The 18,344-nt window shown below is 44.7% G+C and overlaps 1 protein-coding gene across 2 annotated transcripts in view; it reads left to right on the forward strand.

Moving 5' to 3' along the window:
- The window catches only part of TINAG (tubulointerstitial nephritis antigen), a 1,051,371-nt gene that overhangs the window by 219,719 nt on the left and 813,308 nt on the right, over positions 1 to 18,344 (forward strand). For both annotated transcript variants that reach the window (XM_069606138.1, XM_069606139.1), the window contains exon 2: positions 15,498 to 15,561. In XM_069606138.1, the coding sequence (XP_069462239.1) occupies positions 15,498 to 15,561 (64 nt within the window). The remainder of the gene's footprint in view (positions 1 to 15,497; positions 15,562 to 18,344) is intronic.

Consider the following 18,344-nt stretch of genomic DNA (forward strand, 5'->3'; position numbering starts at 1 on the left):
AGATGGACTATGATATAATTATGGTCTCTCTGACTCTAATTGCCATAACAAGGGTAATGGTATACTGCATAGTGCTAAAGGGCCATATTCGAAATGCTCTACCTAGGCCAAACAGGGGAGGATCCTGAATGGGTCTGGCGTGAGGGATAGCTTCCAATTAAACCAAGCCATTGACCCTGAAACCTTAAAATAGTCACTTGAAATACCAGGGGCCATTGTCATTACTGTTGCAGGAAGGGTTCTGCACATATACTAATGGACACTGATATCTTTATGGTCTAGCAGAGTTGGCTTCTGGAGCCATTCCTCATGGATGGCTACAGTGTATTTAGCAATCTTGCAGAATGTGGAGACAGTGGCCGGCCTTATGGTGGGATGTTAATCAGGGGTAAACAAAGCCTCATAAGTACTCTGCTGCCTCTATTCCCTAAAACCAAAAACTCGATGGTAGTGGCAGTAGCACTGCCTAATGCAACAAACAGAACAATCTGTTGGTTGTCAATATTTACTATCCTCCAGGTGGGGTCGGTAAAGACTGTATGCAAGAGTCCATTATGCCTATCTTGGGGATTGGGCAGAGGAGGGCAATGGTGATTGTGTAATACTTGAAGGGGATCTCAATGCTCATTGCAGAGATACACTGTCCTCTGACTAAACAGCTTACATAAGCTGGTCACGTAGCATCTTTAATGAGAGTCAGGAACATTTCCGGGGACGTAGATGGGTGGACTTTTTAAAAGATTGTGACCTGTATAGGCTTAATGGGAGCCGGGTTATCACACATGGCAATCTGGGGGGGTTGCGAAGGCAAGGCTAGATTACTTTTTTGTCACCAATGGACTAACATACACTATAAGAGATTATGGCAACCATTCTTCTGTAGAGTTCATTCTGGAAATTGGCGCCAATTTGGATAAAGAGCATCGTATCAGTGAATTGGAAAGAAATTAGGGGGGGAAACCAAATATACTGGTCACAAAATAACATATTGGCAAAGGCTGATTGTATGGCAAACTTGTATAATGATGAGTGGGATAAACTATGCACCATGATGGCAGAGGAGAGGGAGTATTGGTTTTACGGACATGACAGCCAAGCTAGCGGTGGGAGTTGGAGTTGCCTTTGTTATAGAAGGGAAGTCACCTAAACATAACTATGACATACAGATCAGGGATGCTAAAACTCTCTTAAGAAGCCAGCAGCGGCAGTTAAAAAGTCTAATTTGGGGGTGCTTGAAACAGTGCAGGAAGCTGAAACACAGGCATCAAAACTGGGTTAAACAAAGAAGGAAGCTTCCATTGGTCACGCAATTGCAAGAACTATTGAGCTATGGCAATATGTCTAGGATGCGGTCACTGCTTAGGTAGCATAGAAACACTGATCAATCCTATAAGTGAGGTGGGCTGGTACTGTGCAGTCTTCTAATAACAGGACCTGTAACATCGGGCATAACTCCTGCATCAGTAAAACCGCTGCAGGTATCGAGATACAACAGGACTTATTATTGGCCATAATAAAAAAACTAAAACAATCACGAGCTCCTGGGCCAAATGGCCTGTCAAATGCAGTATTGACTAACGGTAGCAAAGTATGGGCAGGCATACTAACCCTTCTGTTTGATAATGTATGTAGGGCGGGCCTTTCCCATCTTCATGGAGAGAAGACCTTTTGGTACCGCCATTCAAAAAAGAACTCCAGATTGGACCCTAAAAAAGGCAGTCTTCTATCCCTGTTAGACGTGACGGGGAAGTTATTTGACATCATCTTATTGCGTGAACTAAACAACTGGCTTGAGGAGAAGCAGATATTAAGCACCCTGCAGACAGGTTTCCGCACGGGATGCTCTGCCTCCCACAATTTATTAGTACTAAATGTATTGGCATCAGCAGTCAAAGGAAGAGACAGTCCCCCTTTGTTTGTGGTGTTTATTGACTTCCAAGCTGCCTTCGACACAGTCAACATAAACACCTTGTGACAGAAAATGTCAAATTGGGACGTATTCACTTGCCCTGCTGAGCTTGATGATCCAACTGCACGAAGGAACCATTGTGTGAGTCCACTTAAGTAGCAGAAGGGTCTGCACACACATTATCCCTACGGATACTGGTTTAAAGCAGGGATGCATGCTAGGCCCTCTGCTAGTTAACATATATCTTGCCGACTTATCCTCTCGGCTGAATATGGTCAATAACTGTCCCCCCAAAATAGGCGATTGTTGCCTGTATAGCTGTCATACGCTGATGACATTGTGTTGATGGACTGCACACTATAAGGCATGCAAAGCTCTATACATGCTGTATGTGAGTATGCACAGGAACACGGTCTATGTGTATGTGGTGTCAATTCAAATATCATGTACTTTAGACAAAAGAATCTGAGTTGCATTCGGATCAACACCATGATTAGTGGAATTGAACAAACTGAGTCCTATCCATACCTTGGCCTCCCTGTAGTACAAAAGAGGGGGCTCGAGGTGTTCATCACCAACAAGAGAGGGAGGGTGATCGTGCTTGGTAGCCTAATCAGCAGCTTGACCCACTGGAATGTCCGATTCTGTATGAAGGGGTTATGGCTTAAGTATAAACAGATGTTTTGTCTAGCAGTGATCTATGGGTTAGAGTCTATTATTGCGGAAGCTAAGAAATGGGAATGGTTGTGAGTACTGGAGGGTAGGATGTGGAAAAATTCCTTGGGCTGCCTTTGTGTGTCCCCATACCTGCTGCAAGACCTGTATTTAGTCTGAACTTGCTGATTGGTCAGACCAGGAACAAGAGGGCCACCGTGTACATTAAAGCAAGGACATCTCCTGGCATCCCCATACTTGATGCTTTGGGCAAAAAAATGGGAACCTGCATATTGAAAGCGTTTTAACGTGAGAGTACAAAGTTTTACGAGGAGGAAGGATGGAATCCTGACTGTGCAGAGATTGTGGCAATACTACAACGCAAATTGTTGAAAAAGGTTATTGCTGTATGATAGGAAGGCAAACTATGACCAGCCTGGGAATCTGAAGCAATATTGATCCTTTTGGAACTTAAACCATAGTTTCTAGGAAATGCAGAGTTTGCTTTTGTTGTTTTCTGCACCTGACCTCAGGAGCTTTGTCCTATTGTTGCGTTGAGGGAGATTGCCCACAATGGCTGTTAAAGGTCCTGAGCTAAAAATACCGGGGGAGGAACGCACATTCAGATTGTGTGGGCTATCAAACTAGTTGCAGACCAATCGACATGTATTGACCACCTGTAGTAAATGTGGAAATGTGTATTTCTTTTAATCAAGATTTCTGTACAACATCAGCTCAATAAAAACAGACACGTTTTGGAATTATTGGTTGAACTCAAAGAGCCTCACTGTCAAGATAGCTCTGTATAGAGTCTAGAATCGGGTGGAATTGTCTCTAAAGGAGAAGGAATAAACCATTATCCTGCGACCTGCAGTTAATGGGAGTATAAATGGGGTTTTGGATTTCATCGCTAAAACTGTGTAAGGAATCTATTGCAAAATATAAATTGTGAGCTTCAAGGTTGGGATCTTATACATGGTATACTCCTGTGACAGAAGTTTTGGTTTGTGATGATATTGCATTGTTTGCTTTTCGTATGTAATTTAGTATGTGGATCATTTTTATTGTGTATGGTTTTGTTTTTATGGACTTGTGTATGTATTTGTATATAGTTGACGTGAAAAGTTCATAATGAACTGGTGCACATTAATACAAATACAAATAAAAACATAAGTGAACAGTCGCATGTCGCCCAGCTTTTTCCGAGTACTGCAAAGGAAATGCAAGAAAACAGAGAATTGCATTGCCAATATCCACATGTTAAGGCAGATGCGATGCACATCTTTTACACGTGATTATGTCCACATTATCTGATGTGTTTATTGCTTATGGATGTCCCCTGAGAAACAGGTCTGGAGAGATATATTGTATTTTTTTGTAATTTAATTATATTTATTAAGGTAATTAAGAAGTTGTGTATCATGATTGACTTTTTTCCATCACGAAAATGCCTGTAGCACCCCATGCTTTACCTTTGGGTACTAAAGACCATAATCCAATAAAAATAAATAAATAAACAAAATTGGTGCTCCATACCGGGAAGGTAATAGACCACCACCTAAGCAAAACACCCTCACTCTACACAGGCCTATTAAGTTGGTTCATGGGACATTGCCACATCATGCAGCCAGTCAATGAAGGCATTGTTGCCGATGTAAAGTCGATCAGTAATTTCTCACCTGCAGAATTTAAAATGTTGACTCATCAGCTGTGCTACCTTGTAGTATATATACGATTAGTGAAAGTCTTGTGTCTATGTGTAAACAGTGATGGACTGACCCACCAGGACACTGGAAGTTACTTGTCTTGGGGGAAGGATACTTGGGGACGCAAAATTAAACTATCACTCACCATTTGGTGTTATGCATCCAAATAGGCCAGCCTGAACCATCCTGGGTGGGGATGTTACCTGCATGATTTATTTGCATGCCTGGCCCGCCCCACCAGTGAATTTTGGGGTTTGTACTCTTGTCGCACTAGGGCACATGTGGATTGAAACCGCATGTGCCCTAGCGTGCTCTGTGCAGGCGAGTCGCATGCACAGGTGTGGCTGGGCCTGTGATTGAATGTGCCACTGCCACTAGAGTGACACTGCCAACAGACAGTCCAAGTACTGTGCTGGGGCCGGTGTTATCTTTCTAGCTCCAAACAAACGATCAAAGAAGTTGGTTTTCTAACTTTAAGGCAAAGGTAATCTCGGTAAAGGTAGACAATCAGAATAACAGCAAACTCTCTTACCTTGTCTTCAAACTCAAAGTGGATATTAGGGAAATACCTGATTCCCCCTCTCCCAGCCTAAGGAAACAGGCGTGGAGTGGAGGCGTCAGGGAAACCCTTGGTCGGGAAAAACCCTTGTTGCTGGGGATCGTTGAGAGTTCCCGACGAGGACTGTCGCGGCTCGTGAGCGTCGGGAGACAATCCCCGGAGGTACGAAGGAGTCGAGGATGTCGGTGTCTGTGTTTTTTGCCTCTGACTGTTGATGCAAACCAGAAAGGTAAGTGTTCTGTCTTTTATGGTAAAAGATACTCAAAAAGCGGGGAGGAAAGGAATTTCGTACCTTGGGAGGAATTCTAAAAGGTTTCAGGTGTTGGTAACAAGGTGGCTGGCGTTCGGCAGTCTGAGAAGGGTTTACTGGATTTCGTTCTGAAGATATACAAGGTAAAGATAAGTAACGAGTACTATTTGACTGATCTAAGAGAGCGGGAGATAAGTAGCGTACCTACCCTAGCATATAATTCCTTCTGTGAGAAGTCGTGACTTCCATGGAAGAGGAGGAGTCTGGGTACTGTAGTTCAAGAGGTGGAATGGGTCTGCCTTTGCTAATACCGAGTGGGAGAGAAAAAAGGTTAACTGCGGGTTCAACTGAGAAGGGGAGAGTTGTGAGAATCGATGAGCTTACTTACTGGGAGGCAAGTGCCGAAATGACTAAGGGCCTCATTACAACTCAGGCGGTAAGGGGTTTACGGCAGCGTTAACAGCGCCGACCCTTACCGCCTGAGTACGAGGTCCCCTAGCGCCATGGTGCTTTTAACACCTGCTTTTAGCAGGTGTTAAAATCCATGGCGCTAAGGGACCATGGAGTTAATTACGCCACCGTAATTTACGGTGGCGTAATTAACGCCTTCCCCACTCCCATTATGCCCTATGGGGCAAAAATGGGAATGGGGAAGGGTAAATGGGGATTGGGGACTTACCCCCCCGCCTAGGTCGGAATGGGGCGGTAAGTCCGCCAACCACCATGGCGTAAACGTAGTTTACGCCATGGTGGTAAAGTCACGGCCCAGGCGGTAACTTACCGCCTGGGTCGTAATGAGGCCCTAAGTAAGAGTTGGGTGTCGGGAATGGCTGGCCTGTGAATTGGTCCGCGAGGAGGCAACTAGCGGAACAAAAAAAGGGATTAAGCAAGCAAAGTAGGAAAAGAAGAGGTTACGTAGAGCGGTCTGGGATATCCAAATGAATCCTAAATTACTCACGGAGCGTGGCTCACGATAGTCGTAGCAACACGCTGGTCCATCGGTGTTGATGTGGGAAATACTCTTCCGTGCTGACGGGGAGGAGTCACACCCTCCTGATCTGATCGAAAGACTGGACCAGCGCACGAAGGACTGGGCGCCATTTTGGAAGGATAACTTCGCACCCCTTGTACATACCGCCAACGGCGCCACACAGACCAATTCCGCGTCGCACTCGTGACAGTATGCCCCCTCCTAAGGGAGGCAAACCCCGGCTTCCCCGGATGGCCCCTATAGAAATGATGGACCAAACGCGGGGCATGAACAGCCGAAGCAGGTTCCCAAGTTCTGTCCGCTGAGGAATACCCCTTCCAATCCACCAGAAATTGGAGGATTCCTCTTCTGTATCTCGAATCACAAATACCTGACACCTCATATTCGGGCCCAGTACTGGTCAAGATCGGAGGGGGTGACCCCGAAGGGGTTTTATGGAAACGACTGCGAACATCTGGTTTGAGTTGAGAAACATGAAATGTAGGATGGATACGATTCCAAGAGACAGGAAGTTGTAACCTGTAGGCTGCGGATCCCCTTTTTTCGATCACAGAGAATGGTCCGAAATACCTAGGGGATAGTTTGGAAGGAATCAATCTCCTAGGGAGGAATTTACTTGATAACCAGACTAGATCCCCTTTCCGTATGTCTGGCGAAGGGGTCCGGTGTTTGTCTGCCTGTATCTTGTTTCTGTTCTGAGCTTCTACCAGTGCGGCCTGAGCGTCAACGTGGCCTTGTCGAATGGTTTCTATCAATCCATCGATGTTAGGACAAGGGGAAGACTGTGGCGTTTGATAGGGAAAAACAGAGGGATGAAACCCATAAGTGCAAAAAAAAGGGCTGGTATGAAGAACAGAATGAGCGGAGTTGTTATATGTAAATTCAGCAAGAGGAAGTAGGTCCTTCCAGTTGTCTTGGGCGGAAGAGATATAACATCTTAGATATCCTTCGAGGGTTTGGTTCAAACGTTCCGTTTGCCCGTTGGTTTGTGGGTGATACCCAGAGCTCAGGGCTCTGGAAATACCTAAGGTGTCACACAGGATTTTCCAATATTTAGAAGTGTATTGAGGTCCTCGATCAGATAGAATGGTATCCGGCAGCCCGTGTAAAGAAAAGATGTGCTCTAGGAATATTTTAGCCATTACTGCAGCCGAGGGAACTGAAGGGAGAGGAACAAAGTGTGCTAATTTCGTTAAGGTGTCTATTGTAACCATGATGGCTGTACAACCTTCGGATTCTGGAAGGTCAACCACGAAGTCAGTGGTGATAATTTGCCAGGGTCTTGTAGGGAGAGGCATCCTTACTAATTCTCCGAAGGGAGCTTTTCTGGTGGTTTTAGATTGTAGGCAGACAGGGCAGGAGGCGATATATTCCGTGATATCCTGTTTTAGATTAGGCCACCAAAAATACCTCTGTATTACTTCTAATGTGTTATAGATCCCTCTGTGACCAGCTGCTTGCGAATCATGACACATCCGTAATACCTCTGTTTGTAATCCTACATTGGGGATAAACATTCGCTCCTCCTTAAATAGAAGTTTTTTGTGTTCTGTTAGCTTTAAGCGCGGTGCGAGATCAGGTTGTGAGGTTATCATTTTCTTTGTTTCTCTCTGGACTTGGGTAAGAAAGTTTCGTATGACTGACACAATGAGTGCTGTTGGAAATAATTGTTCCTTTTGAAATGGAGATTTCTGTAACGGGTCCCTTCTGGATAGGGCATCCGCCTTTAGATTCGATTTCCCTGGAATAAAAGAAAATTCGATTCTGAAAGGAGAAAAGAAATGTGCCCATCGCGCTTGTCGACTATTACATGTCTGCGCATATTGAAGAGACCGGAGGTTGTGGTGGTCCGTTCTGACTTCAATAGGTTGCGATGAGCCCAGTAGAAGATGTCGCCATTCCTCAAATGCTCTTTTTATTGCCAGCAGTTCCTTCTCCAAGACTGTATAATTGAGTTCTGCTGGGGACAATGTTTTGGACAGATAGGCAATAGGTCTTTCAATGTTCCGATCGTCGGGTTGCAGAAGTACCGCCCCTAATGCATGTTGTGAGGCGTCTGATTCCACGATAAATCGCAGTTGTTGATTAGGCATGGCCAGAATGGGCGCCTGGGAAAATAGAGTCTTCATTTCCTCAAAGGATTCTTGTGTCTTTGAGGACCATTGAAAAGGAATACCCTTCTTGAGCAAGTGAGTCAAAGGTAGAGTTAACGAAGAAAAATGAGGAATGAATCTCCTATAAAAATTTGCGAATCCCAAGAATCTCTGGATTTCCTTAACCGAACTGGGGATTGGCCATTCCTTTATTGCTATCACCTTTGTTGGGTCCATGGAGATGCCCTCACCGGAGAGTATGTAGCCCAGATAGGCCACTGAAGTCTTGTGGAATTCACATTTTTCCATCTTGCAGAATAAATGGTTCTGTTGTAAACGGCGCAATACTTCGCCTACGTGTAGGTTGTGTTCGGTTGTAGTAGAAGAGAAGACTAGTATATCATCTAAATAGACAATTACATAGTGTAAAAGTATGTCGGCGAAGATGTGATCCATGAATCACTGAAAAACAGCTGGCGCATTTGATAGTCCAAAGGGCATTACCCGGTACTGATAATGTCCGAAGGGTGTCCTAAATGCCGTTTTCCACTCATCGCCGGCCTTGATGCGTATGAGATGATACGCGCCTCTTAAATCTAGTTTAGTGTAAATGTGAGCTCCCCGGACTGCCTCTAGAATATCCGGAATGAGGGGCATTGGGTATTTGTCGGGTATAGTGATCTTGTTCAATCCCCTAAAATCAATACAGGGACGAAGTTCCGTAGTGTTCTTTTTTGGGATAAAGAAAAGAGAGGCAGCTGCAGGGGAATGGGACTCTGTAATAAGACCGTTCTGTAAATTGGTATGAAGGTAGTCTCTTAGTACCTCTTTCTCTTTGGCTGATAACATGTACATTCTGCCAAAGGGAAGTGGGCTGTCCGGGATGAGATCTATGGCACAGTCATCTCTGCGGTGTGGAGGTAGTTCGGAATATTCCGTCTGGGAAAAGACAAGATGGTATTTTTTATATTGAGGAGGCAGCGTGGAGATTTCGTTTACCGAGGCTTTCAAGTCCTCCTGAGGGGTTTTCTGGATCTCTTTCTCCCTCTTTTCTGCTTGAAGATCCATGCATCTACTGACACAATATTCTGAGCCTAAAAAGAGGGTCCCAGCCGTCCAGTTTATATACGGGTTGTGTCTCTTTAACCAAGGAAGGCCCAAAATGACAGCATAGTGAGCCGTTCTTATGATGTCCAATTCTATGGTTTCAGTATGGTTGGATAAGGACATGGAGAGGGGAGAGGTGTGATCGGTGATCGGACCCGAAGTAAGGGGACTGCCATCCACACTCTCGACTGGAATAGAAAGGGTTTTCCCTATTCTGGGAATACTATGGTTCTTAGCCCATATGTCATCTACAAAATTTCCTGCGGCTCCGCTGTCTATTAGAGCCGGGACATTTTCAAGACGAATGTTCTTCCAGGATAAAGATACTCCCACTACAACCATGGAACGGTCTGTGGAGGAAGTTTGCGAGGAGGAGAATGCTCCAATGGGGGAACAAAATTTATGGAACGAACCCGGCCCTGTAGTTCCCTTCACGACCGGGCACTGGCGTTTCCCGTCTTCCTGAGTGGAGCTATAGGGCATTCCTTGACCGTGTGGTTGTTGGCCCCGCAATACATGCAAAGTCCTAGGGACTTTCTCCTAGTCCGCTCTTCCACCGAAAGAGGGCCACGAGTAGTCCCAAGCTGCATAGGTTCTTCGTGAGATGCGGTTTTAGATACTATATGGTGGTTGTCTGCTAATGGTCTAGGATTCTTGCCCTTTCTTCTTTCTCGATTTCTCTCTTGCGAGCGATAGTCCAGTTGCATGACTAATGCAATAAACTCCGCCATGTTCTGGGGGCGCGGGACTCGGGACACTTCGTCCTTTAGTTCCTCGGACAGACCACGCCGAAAGACCGTGACTAAGGTATCATCCGCCCAGGATGTGTCTGAAGCATACTGTTTGAATTTAGTAACGTAATCCAGGATATCGAGATTTCCCTGCTTTAGGTCCATAAGACGTTCTTGAGAGGCTATCACTATTTCTTGCCTACCAAACATGCTTTTGACACTGTTACAGAAGGCCGGATACGAATCTAGAATTGGGTTGTTATTAACCACTAAAGGGGTTGCCCAAGCTAGAGCTGCGCCGATCATTTGGGCTATCATGTGTCCCACTTTATCCCTATCTGTTGGGAAGAAGGCTGTCTTGAAAGTGAATTGAATGGTACAGGATTCCAAAAATTCCTTTACCATATGCGGGTTACCATCAAAACGGCCCGAAGGGAGTGGACCTGGCGGGACCTCCGCACTATGGGCGGCTCGGTGATCCTTTTGTCTTAATGTGAGGTTTTCTTGTTTTAATTGCTGTAACTCTGTGGAGAGCGCTTGGACAGCGTTAACTAATTGCTGTATCTGCTGTTCCATAGCGTCTGGATTCAGATTGTCTTCAATATCTAGATCACCAAAGTCTTTTCTTTTTTTAAAAAGGCGTTGCTACTGTTATCTTTCTAGCTCCAAACAAACGATCAAAGAAGTTGGTTTTCTAACTTTAAGGCAAAGGTAATCTCGGTAAAGGTAGACAATCAGAATAACAGCAAACTCTCTTACCTTGTCTTCAAACTCAAAGTGGATATTAGGGAAATACCTGAGTCCCCCTCTCCCAGCCTAAGGAAACAGGCGTGGAGTGGAGGCGTCAGGGAAACCCTTGGTCGGGAAAAACCCTTGTTGCTGGGGATCGTTGAGAGTTCCCGACGAGGACTGTCGCGGCTCGTGAGCGTCGGGAGACAATCCCCGGAGGTACGAAGGAGTCGAGGATGTCGGTGTCCGTGTTTTTTGCCTCTGACTGTTGATACAAACCAGAAAGGTAAGTGTTCTGTCTTTTATGGTAAAAGATACTCAAAAAGCGGGGAGGAAAGGAATTTCGTCCCTTGGGAGGAATTCTAAAAGGTTTCAGGTGTTGGTAACAAGGTGGCTGGCGTTCGGCAGTCTGAGAAGGGTTTACTGGAATTCGTTCTGAAGATATACAAGGTAAAGATAAGTAACGAGTACTATTTGACTGATCTAAGAGAGCGGGAGATAAGTAGTGTACCTACCCTAGCATATAATTCCTTCTGTGAGAAGTCGTGACTTCCATGGAAGAGGAGGAGTCTGGGTACTGTAGTTCAAGAGGTGGAATGGGTCTGCCTTTGCTAATACCGAGTGGGAGAGAAAAAAGGTTAACTGCGGGTTCAACTGAGAAGGGGAGAGTTGTGAGAATCGATGGGCTTACTTACTGGGAGGCAAGTGCCGAAATGACTAAGTAAGAGTTGGGTGTCGGGAATGGCTGGCCTGTGAATTGGTCCGCGAGGAGGCAACTAGCGGAACAAAAAAAGGGATTAAGCAAGCAAAGTAGGAAAAGAAGAGGTTACGTAGAGCGGTCTGGGATATCCAAATGAATCCTAAATTACTCACGGAGCGTGGCTCACGATAGTCATAGCAACGCGCTGGTCCATCGGTGTTGATGTGGGAAATACTCTTCCGTGCTGACGGGGAGGAGTCACACCCTCCTGATCTGATCGAAAGACTGGACAAGCGCACGAAGGACTGGGCGCCATTTTGGAAGGATAACTTCGCACCCCTTGTACATACCGCCAACGGCGCCACAAAGACCAATTCCGCGTCGCACTCGTGACAGCCGGGACCATGTTGTGTGCCGTGCCCGTGTGCACGGTGTGCTCTGACAAAGTCAAGAATGACCGTCAACCAACCAACACAAGGTGGACAGCACTGCCTCGATAAGCAGACAGCAGGAGGTGACTCAAGGGAGGCTGTGGCTGGGGCTGAGAGCAGCTGAGGGCAGTAGCCAGACCTGAAAGGTAAGGAGATTACTCGTGCGTGCGTGCCTCTTTCCCATTCTGCTGAGTGCTGTTGACCCTCACTGACACTCTATGCAGTGAACCTTTTCCCATGTGCTGCAACATTCTCCTTGTATTGCTATCCTGCAGGCAAGTGCTGAACGTTTCCCTCACCGTGATGCCATGGACTATATTATACCTCCACCTCTGCTGCAATGTGTCCACCCTTTGCTGTAATTGTTTACCGGCCAGAGTTGTGTAATATGTTCTCCTTAAGCTCTAATATTCCCCTCCCTGTTCTTTAATGTTCCCTGCCTGAGCTATACTGTAAAATAGCACCCTGTTTACCTAAAATCCACTCCTTGTGTGGTGATCCCTCAGCCCCGAACTGAATGGGGATAGTTATTGGGGTGTAGTGGGAATAACGGCGATGCAGAGACCTACTTCAGCTCTGCTATGCAAGACCAAACTAAACTGCTTATCTAGTACTGTCACTCACACCCGCCTCTAAAAATGTACCTTACCATGACCTAAAAAAGCCCCCAGCCATGTCATTACAGAGGCTGAGACAATGCTGTGCCAATGCACCTCTTCCCAATTCTGACCTCCCACATCCCTGCAATTCCAGTACATAAAGCCACACAACCCTCTGCCAGCGTGCCTCAGCACTGACCTCCATTGACACATGCTGTTGCTTTAAAGCAGCTAAAGCACAGCTTGTATGTCACTACTTCTCGACCCTTAGCAGCAGTAACCCCCTCCTGCTTCTATCACAGCTATTCACAAAGCTGTGCTAATTGACCTCAATCCTAGCAAGCAGCTCCCCCTGTTGTTCCATTACAGTGGCTCACATAAGCCTCTACCAATGTACCTCAATCCGGGCTAGCTGCAACCTCTGTTGTTCCATTACAGTGGCTCACACACAGATCTGCCAATGGACCATCAATCCTGGCCTGTAACACCCCTCCAATTTTCCATTACAGTCAGTTGCTCCCTCACACACAGCTCTACCATTGTAACTCAAATCTAGCTAGCAGCCACCCTTGTTCTTTCATCACAGTCACTCGCACAAAGCTCTGCCAATGGACCGCAGTCCTGGGCAGCTGCTGTCTGATCTTTCATGCTTGTGGTAGGTGGTGAGGTCTGCATGCCCCCAGAGTTGGCCCTGATAACCAGGTCTAAGGTTCTGCAGTTTCTGGACATGGAGGGATTGAGGGGGGAGGGAGTACACCGCCACCCACTGATCTTATCTGGTTGTACTTTGGGTGCCTCTACCGATCATCTCTGCTTCCGCCAGGCCCCTCTGTCTCTGCGAGAACAAAAACACATTCCAGCGATTCCAGACACTTTCTCTGGCTGTGGAGCAGGGGAGGTTGGGGCAGGGGGCGTCGGTTCAGGGCATACAGATGACGGCTCATGCCTGCAGGTGACACTTAGATAGGTGCGAACCCCTTGTGCTGTAACATTCTCAGTTGGGAGTAGTGTGCTGTCCCTGTGCTGTACTACTCCGGCTACGTGTTGTAATATTGTCAGTGTCTGCTGCACCATCCACTTCCTGCTGTAACATTGCCCTCTTTGGCTGGATCAGTCACTCCTGTGGAGTACATCTCTCTTCCTGCACTTTAACGCCCCACCCTGTGTGCTCTAATATATCAATGTGGTATGATTGCCCCAAAACACCTGCACTAAATCTCTCCTTGCTCAGCAATCGTAGGCTAGCACATTATGCCCTGCACCGCCCCCTGCTCCACACACTCTCTGTCGTCCCCACTCCACAATCCTCCGGACTCTGATGGTAATTACATATCTGCCCTGATGATTCATGCATGCCTGCCTTTACAGTTGTCTACTCGCTGTGTTGAGCACCCCACCCCACTTCTTGTGCATGTAGTGTAATCCTCCAGCCATCCACTACCCAATGGTTCCCCTGGGGTGTAATACCCCGGCCCATGCTGTAATATTCCTTCCACATAAGAAAAATCCCCTTCCATGTTATGTAATCCCTTAGCCTTGGATAATGCCAACCTGTGCTCTAGCATGACCTACCTATAACATAATATATATATGCTCCATAATCTTCCAGCCCTGTGCTGTAATATTCCACCCTCTGCTTTAACAATCACATTTGCCATCACACCCCATGCCGTGGAATTTCTCTGCTGTAATATTCACTCCACGCTATCTTATCCTCATCTCTGTGCTGTATTTGTATTAGTTTGGGCTATTAGATGGCGCTTGCACCAGCTATAAACCCAAACTATTGCATTCAAGTAAATAGGGAGAAATCAGCTATGGGGAGGGACACCCAACTTGTAGTTGTTTGGTTATTTGCCCACCCACTGACAGCCCATGATAATCTATATGGCCATTCCCACCTAGTTCCTGCCCCTCCCTGCCAAAAACACTTCCTCCAGAGAACTCTTTGACTTTGCTTTAATCAAACCTTACCTCCAAAGTGCCTGCCAGTGTTTTTTCGAAGCAGCTTTCTGAGAGTTAATGACTTAATTGGAGTTGTAAACCCACTACTGGTGTAATAGAAATGTCTTCACCAGGTCTGCTTTCACCCACTCGATTTATAAGCAGCACCATGCATGCCCTTCACAGAAGTCCTGTTAAAAATAAACGTTTGAAAAGCCAACCGTTTTGGCTTGTGTATAGTATAAAGCATTTGTCAGGCGCTGCGAAAAGGTGCACATGTACTCGCACCGTTTCTACTTGCTACCATTAATGGCCAGTTAATACCGCTACGGCGGTGCTTGGAAAGTGCTCTTCCCATGCCTAGACAAAAGCCCAAACTATTGGCAATGCAAATGATTGTTTGCAATATGATTGAATCGACTAGCCTTATTTTGCAATAGTGCCCCTTCGTTCAGTAATCTTTTCCTTTGCACTAACATTGCTCGCTCGTCCGCGAAATATGGGGCCACTTTGATCACATTTTGCAGGGCCTCTTTTGGTTCCCAGTCCGGCCTTGCGTGTAAATGTGATGTAATCAAAGTAATGCCTCCATCAATTATATTAAAATATGCACTATATGAATTGAAGGTAGTTGTAGGATTGCCACATCAAAACATTTCTAGTATGAGCTATAATGACATATTTCTGTAAGGCTGTTTCTCATTCAGTACATGCACCACTTGTTTACTTCTTTGCATGTCATTGAGAGCAAATCAGGAAAAATCAACTTGATGGCATTTGCACAATACAACTTGATTAAGGCCTGGGTATGCCTCAGTTGCTGGCTTCCTAATTCTCAAGGATGTGTAGCGTTGTTTGAAAAGCAAATTACAGAAAAAAAGTCAGGACAAAGTCAATGCATTTTCAGAAAAATATACTGCAGTACTGATTTAAGAATGGGTTTCTTTTGTGTGAAATGACATGTTTTAAGTTACCATTTTGTTCCCAAGATTTGTTTAATCGTTCATTTAAAAACATTCATGTTTTGCAAGTAGCTAAAACTGTGCATTTAACATTATTACCGTTTTTACATGTTAAATCTCTTATGTTGTCAGGTTGCTTCCGTGATGGCGTGCACTACGAAGAAGAATCGGTAATTAAAGAAAACTGCAATTACTGGTAACGATTATAAAAGCTACTTTCCATTACGCTGATGAGTAAAAAGAAATAATAGCAATGCTTGGAACATTAAGTCAGATTGCACGAATTCCATTAGAAACAATATTTTTGATGTCGCTCATTTTCTAACAAAGTTCATCAGTGCTGCTACATGGACATGTATGTTCAAAGTCTCTCTGAGAAAAACGTTATTTCTGTGAATTCACATTATTTCCCATCTACTTAATTTCTCTGCAGACACTTCTGAAAACGGGTGTGTTTACCTTATGGGATTTCTCTGTGAGCCTTTAAAAATGATCGCATTTCAAATATCAATTGATTTTGGGACATCCAAATCGTGACTATCTTGGATACTAAATGCAGAAGTCTTGGGGAGATCTATAAGACCTGTTGATTCTTGCTTGGAGCAAACATACACTGCCAGCTCTTCGGTGACGCCGAACATATTGCAAAGCACTTCCCTTTGAACTAAACAGACTGCTACATCACTGATCCCCTTAACGAGAGCACAAGAGGCGGGGTCCATGGCGAGACCACCCTGGTATACAATCATTATATCAGTGGATTAGATACCGTTTTTGAAAATTATATTTCTTCCTAACTGCTCATACATCACTATGCAACATGTGTTCTAAGACTGGACTTTAATTAGAACATTAGCCCCGTCCGAGAATATGTGACAAATGCATTTTAACACCAATAAATATTGTTCCAAATTGGACACACTTAACAAAGAAACATGGTTTGCGGTTGCAAGTTACCGCAATGTCACATTGTGCTTGCAACTGTGTGTAAACTGCGCGCCATTACTAATTCATTTGCATACCAATGAGTAATGCGAGTAGACGCCACATTGGAAATTATGCTAAATATCGTTCTGCGCACATGTGTGATCAAACAGCTTGAGCCAGGAATGCCGAATGTCCTCATGGTCAAGTACAAAAAATGACAATTATTGTTGCAGGATTTTCCATCAGACGTTTGCAGCCCAACGGCATTCCACATTCTATGCCTCTTTTCTCAGTGTGGGGGCTCCACAGGACTTGATTTTCCAATGTGATGTCTGCCATATTCATCTCCAAAGTTGTTATATTACAGGGTCTGCGGTAGCGGCCCTGTAGTTATGGTTAAGTTGCTAAACCCATTGGAAGAGTGCTTTTTGGGCAGCTTATACTTTTGCCCGCCCTGGACGAAACCACACAACATTTTGCAAACTAAGTGTATGGCTCGTCAGATCGATCCTGTAAAGGTTGGTGGGATTTCATAAAGAGGGGGCCAAATTAGATGGGGGGGTCGGTCTAGCAACATTTTAAGATGGCTTATACCTTGGTTGCCGTTTGGCAAATGTGGACAAATATTTTCAGAAAGATTAGAGACCCCACCTGGAATGTTTGTGCAAAGTGTTAATGGATTTTGTCAAGTGGGGGCTAAGTTATATGACTATTGTACGTATGTATATTTTGATACTTTAGAAAAAATAAAACATGGGCAGATTTCCAGCAAACTCGTGTAAGGAGCATTGACAAGGACCTGGAAGCATCGTTTTGCAAATGTGTCCGTGTTTTATTTTTTGACAAGTGTCATAATGTAGGTACAACATCCTACTTGAGGAGGTGGAAGGGAAAAACATACCACCAAGCAATACCTTCAGAAAGTTGAACAACCTTAAATCTACAAACACAAAATGGTTGTGGTATTGGGGGTTCGTTATACGGGGAAGAGATTCACATTTCCTGCCTTCCTATAGGCATTAACAATGCATTACCACATCAAATTAGAAAAAATACATATTTTAATAGTTAAACAACACAATTAAAATCATGGCAATAAATGACATAAATTTAGTGAAGCAACATAATACCAAGAAAGTGGTCAGTACAAAACACATTGGAAAATAAGGAAATTAATTACTCCTTATGAAAGTGACTCGTGCTGTGTGATTTCATACTGGCCATACCTCATTTGACAAGCACTCATCAACTTTCGTACCTTTCATTCCATTCTCAATCATTCCAGAATTCACGCTCAATTCATAAAAAACATATACATAAAAGCACAGTTATTTGCCCAGCATGTTTCTTTCCTTAAAGGTTTTGGTGTGTAAGGTTTTAGGAAACTCATCAGGGTCTAGTGGTTTTGTAAACTACAACTCTTAAGTATTTTCAGAGCATCCTAGAAATGAATTGTGATTCCGGCTCTGGTTCGTATACCAGGCAAAGTCAAGTTTGCATGAGCGTTAAGTCAACCATATGTGAAAGACCTGTCAGGAAAGTACAAGAGGCAAAAAACAAGCTTATGAATCAAATTACACTAGGTGTGGAGAACAAACTAGCAGGGGAGTATCTTGTCATTTCCCCTTTCACATTTCTCTAGAGTATCCCCGGTGTCCTGCAAGGCTGGGACCAGCATCCAAGTTGTTTTGCATCCAAGTTGTTTTGATGAACAAAGAATCGCAAGGAAGACTTATGTCCTTGGGATTTTTAATTGTTTAAACAGAACTAGGGAAGGAAGATATTCCCCCAGGTGTGGAGTGCAATGCCAAGAGCAGGGAGTTATCCTCTTGGGCTATAAAGAACCTTGATTGTCTTGTTGATCAATTGTATTGTTGAAGATTAACCCGGGGAAGGGGGCCTTTCCCTGGAACTGTGAACACTATCCATTGTGAACCTATGTGTTGGAGTTAAACCTTTCTTTTTAACTTGAACATTTGTGCATATTCAAGGCCAAAGACATTACCCTTAGTGTCTTAGAGCTACTTTTTAGAATGTGAGGGCTAGGACAGA

The sequence above is a fragment of the Ambystoma mexicanum genome, chromosome 4p (genome assembly GCF_040938575.1).
Source record: "Ambystoma mexicanum isolate Mex_15411 chromosome 4p, UKY_AmexF1_1, whole genome shotgun sequence".
Lineage (NCBI taxonomy): Eukaryota > Metazoa > Chordata > Amphibia > Caudata > Ambystomatidae > Ambystoma > Ambystoma mexicanum.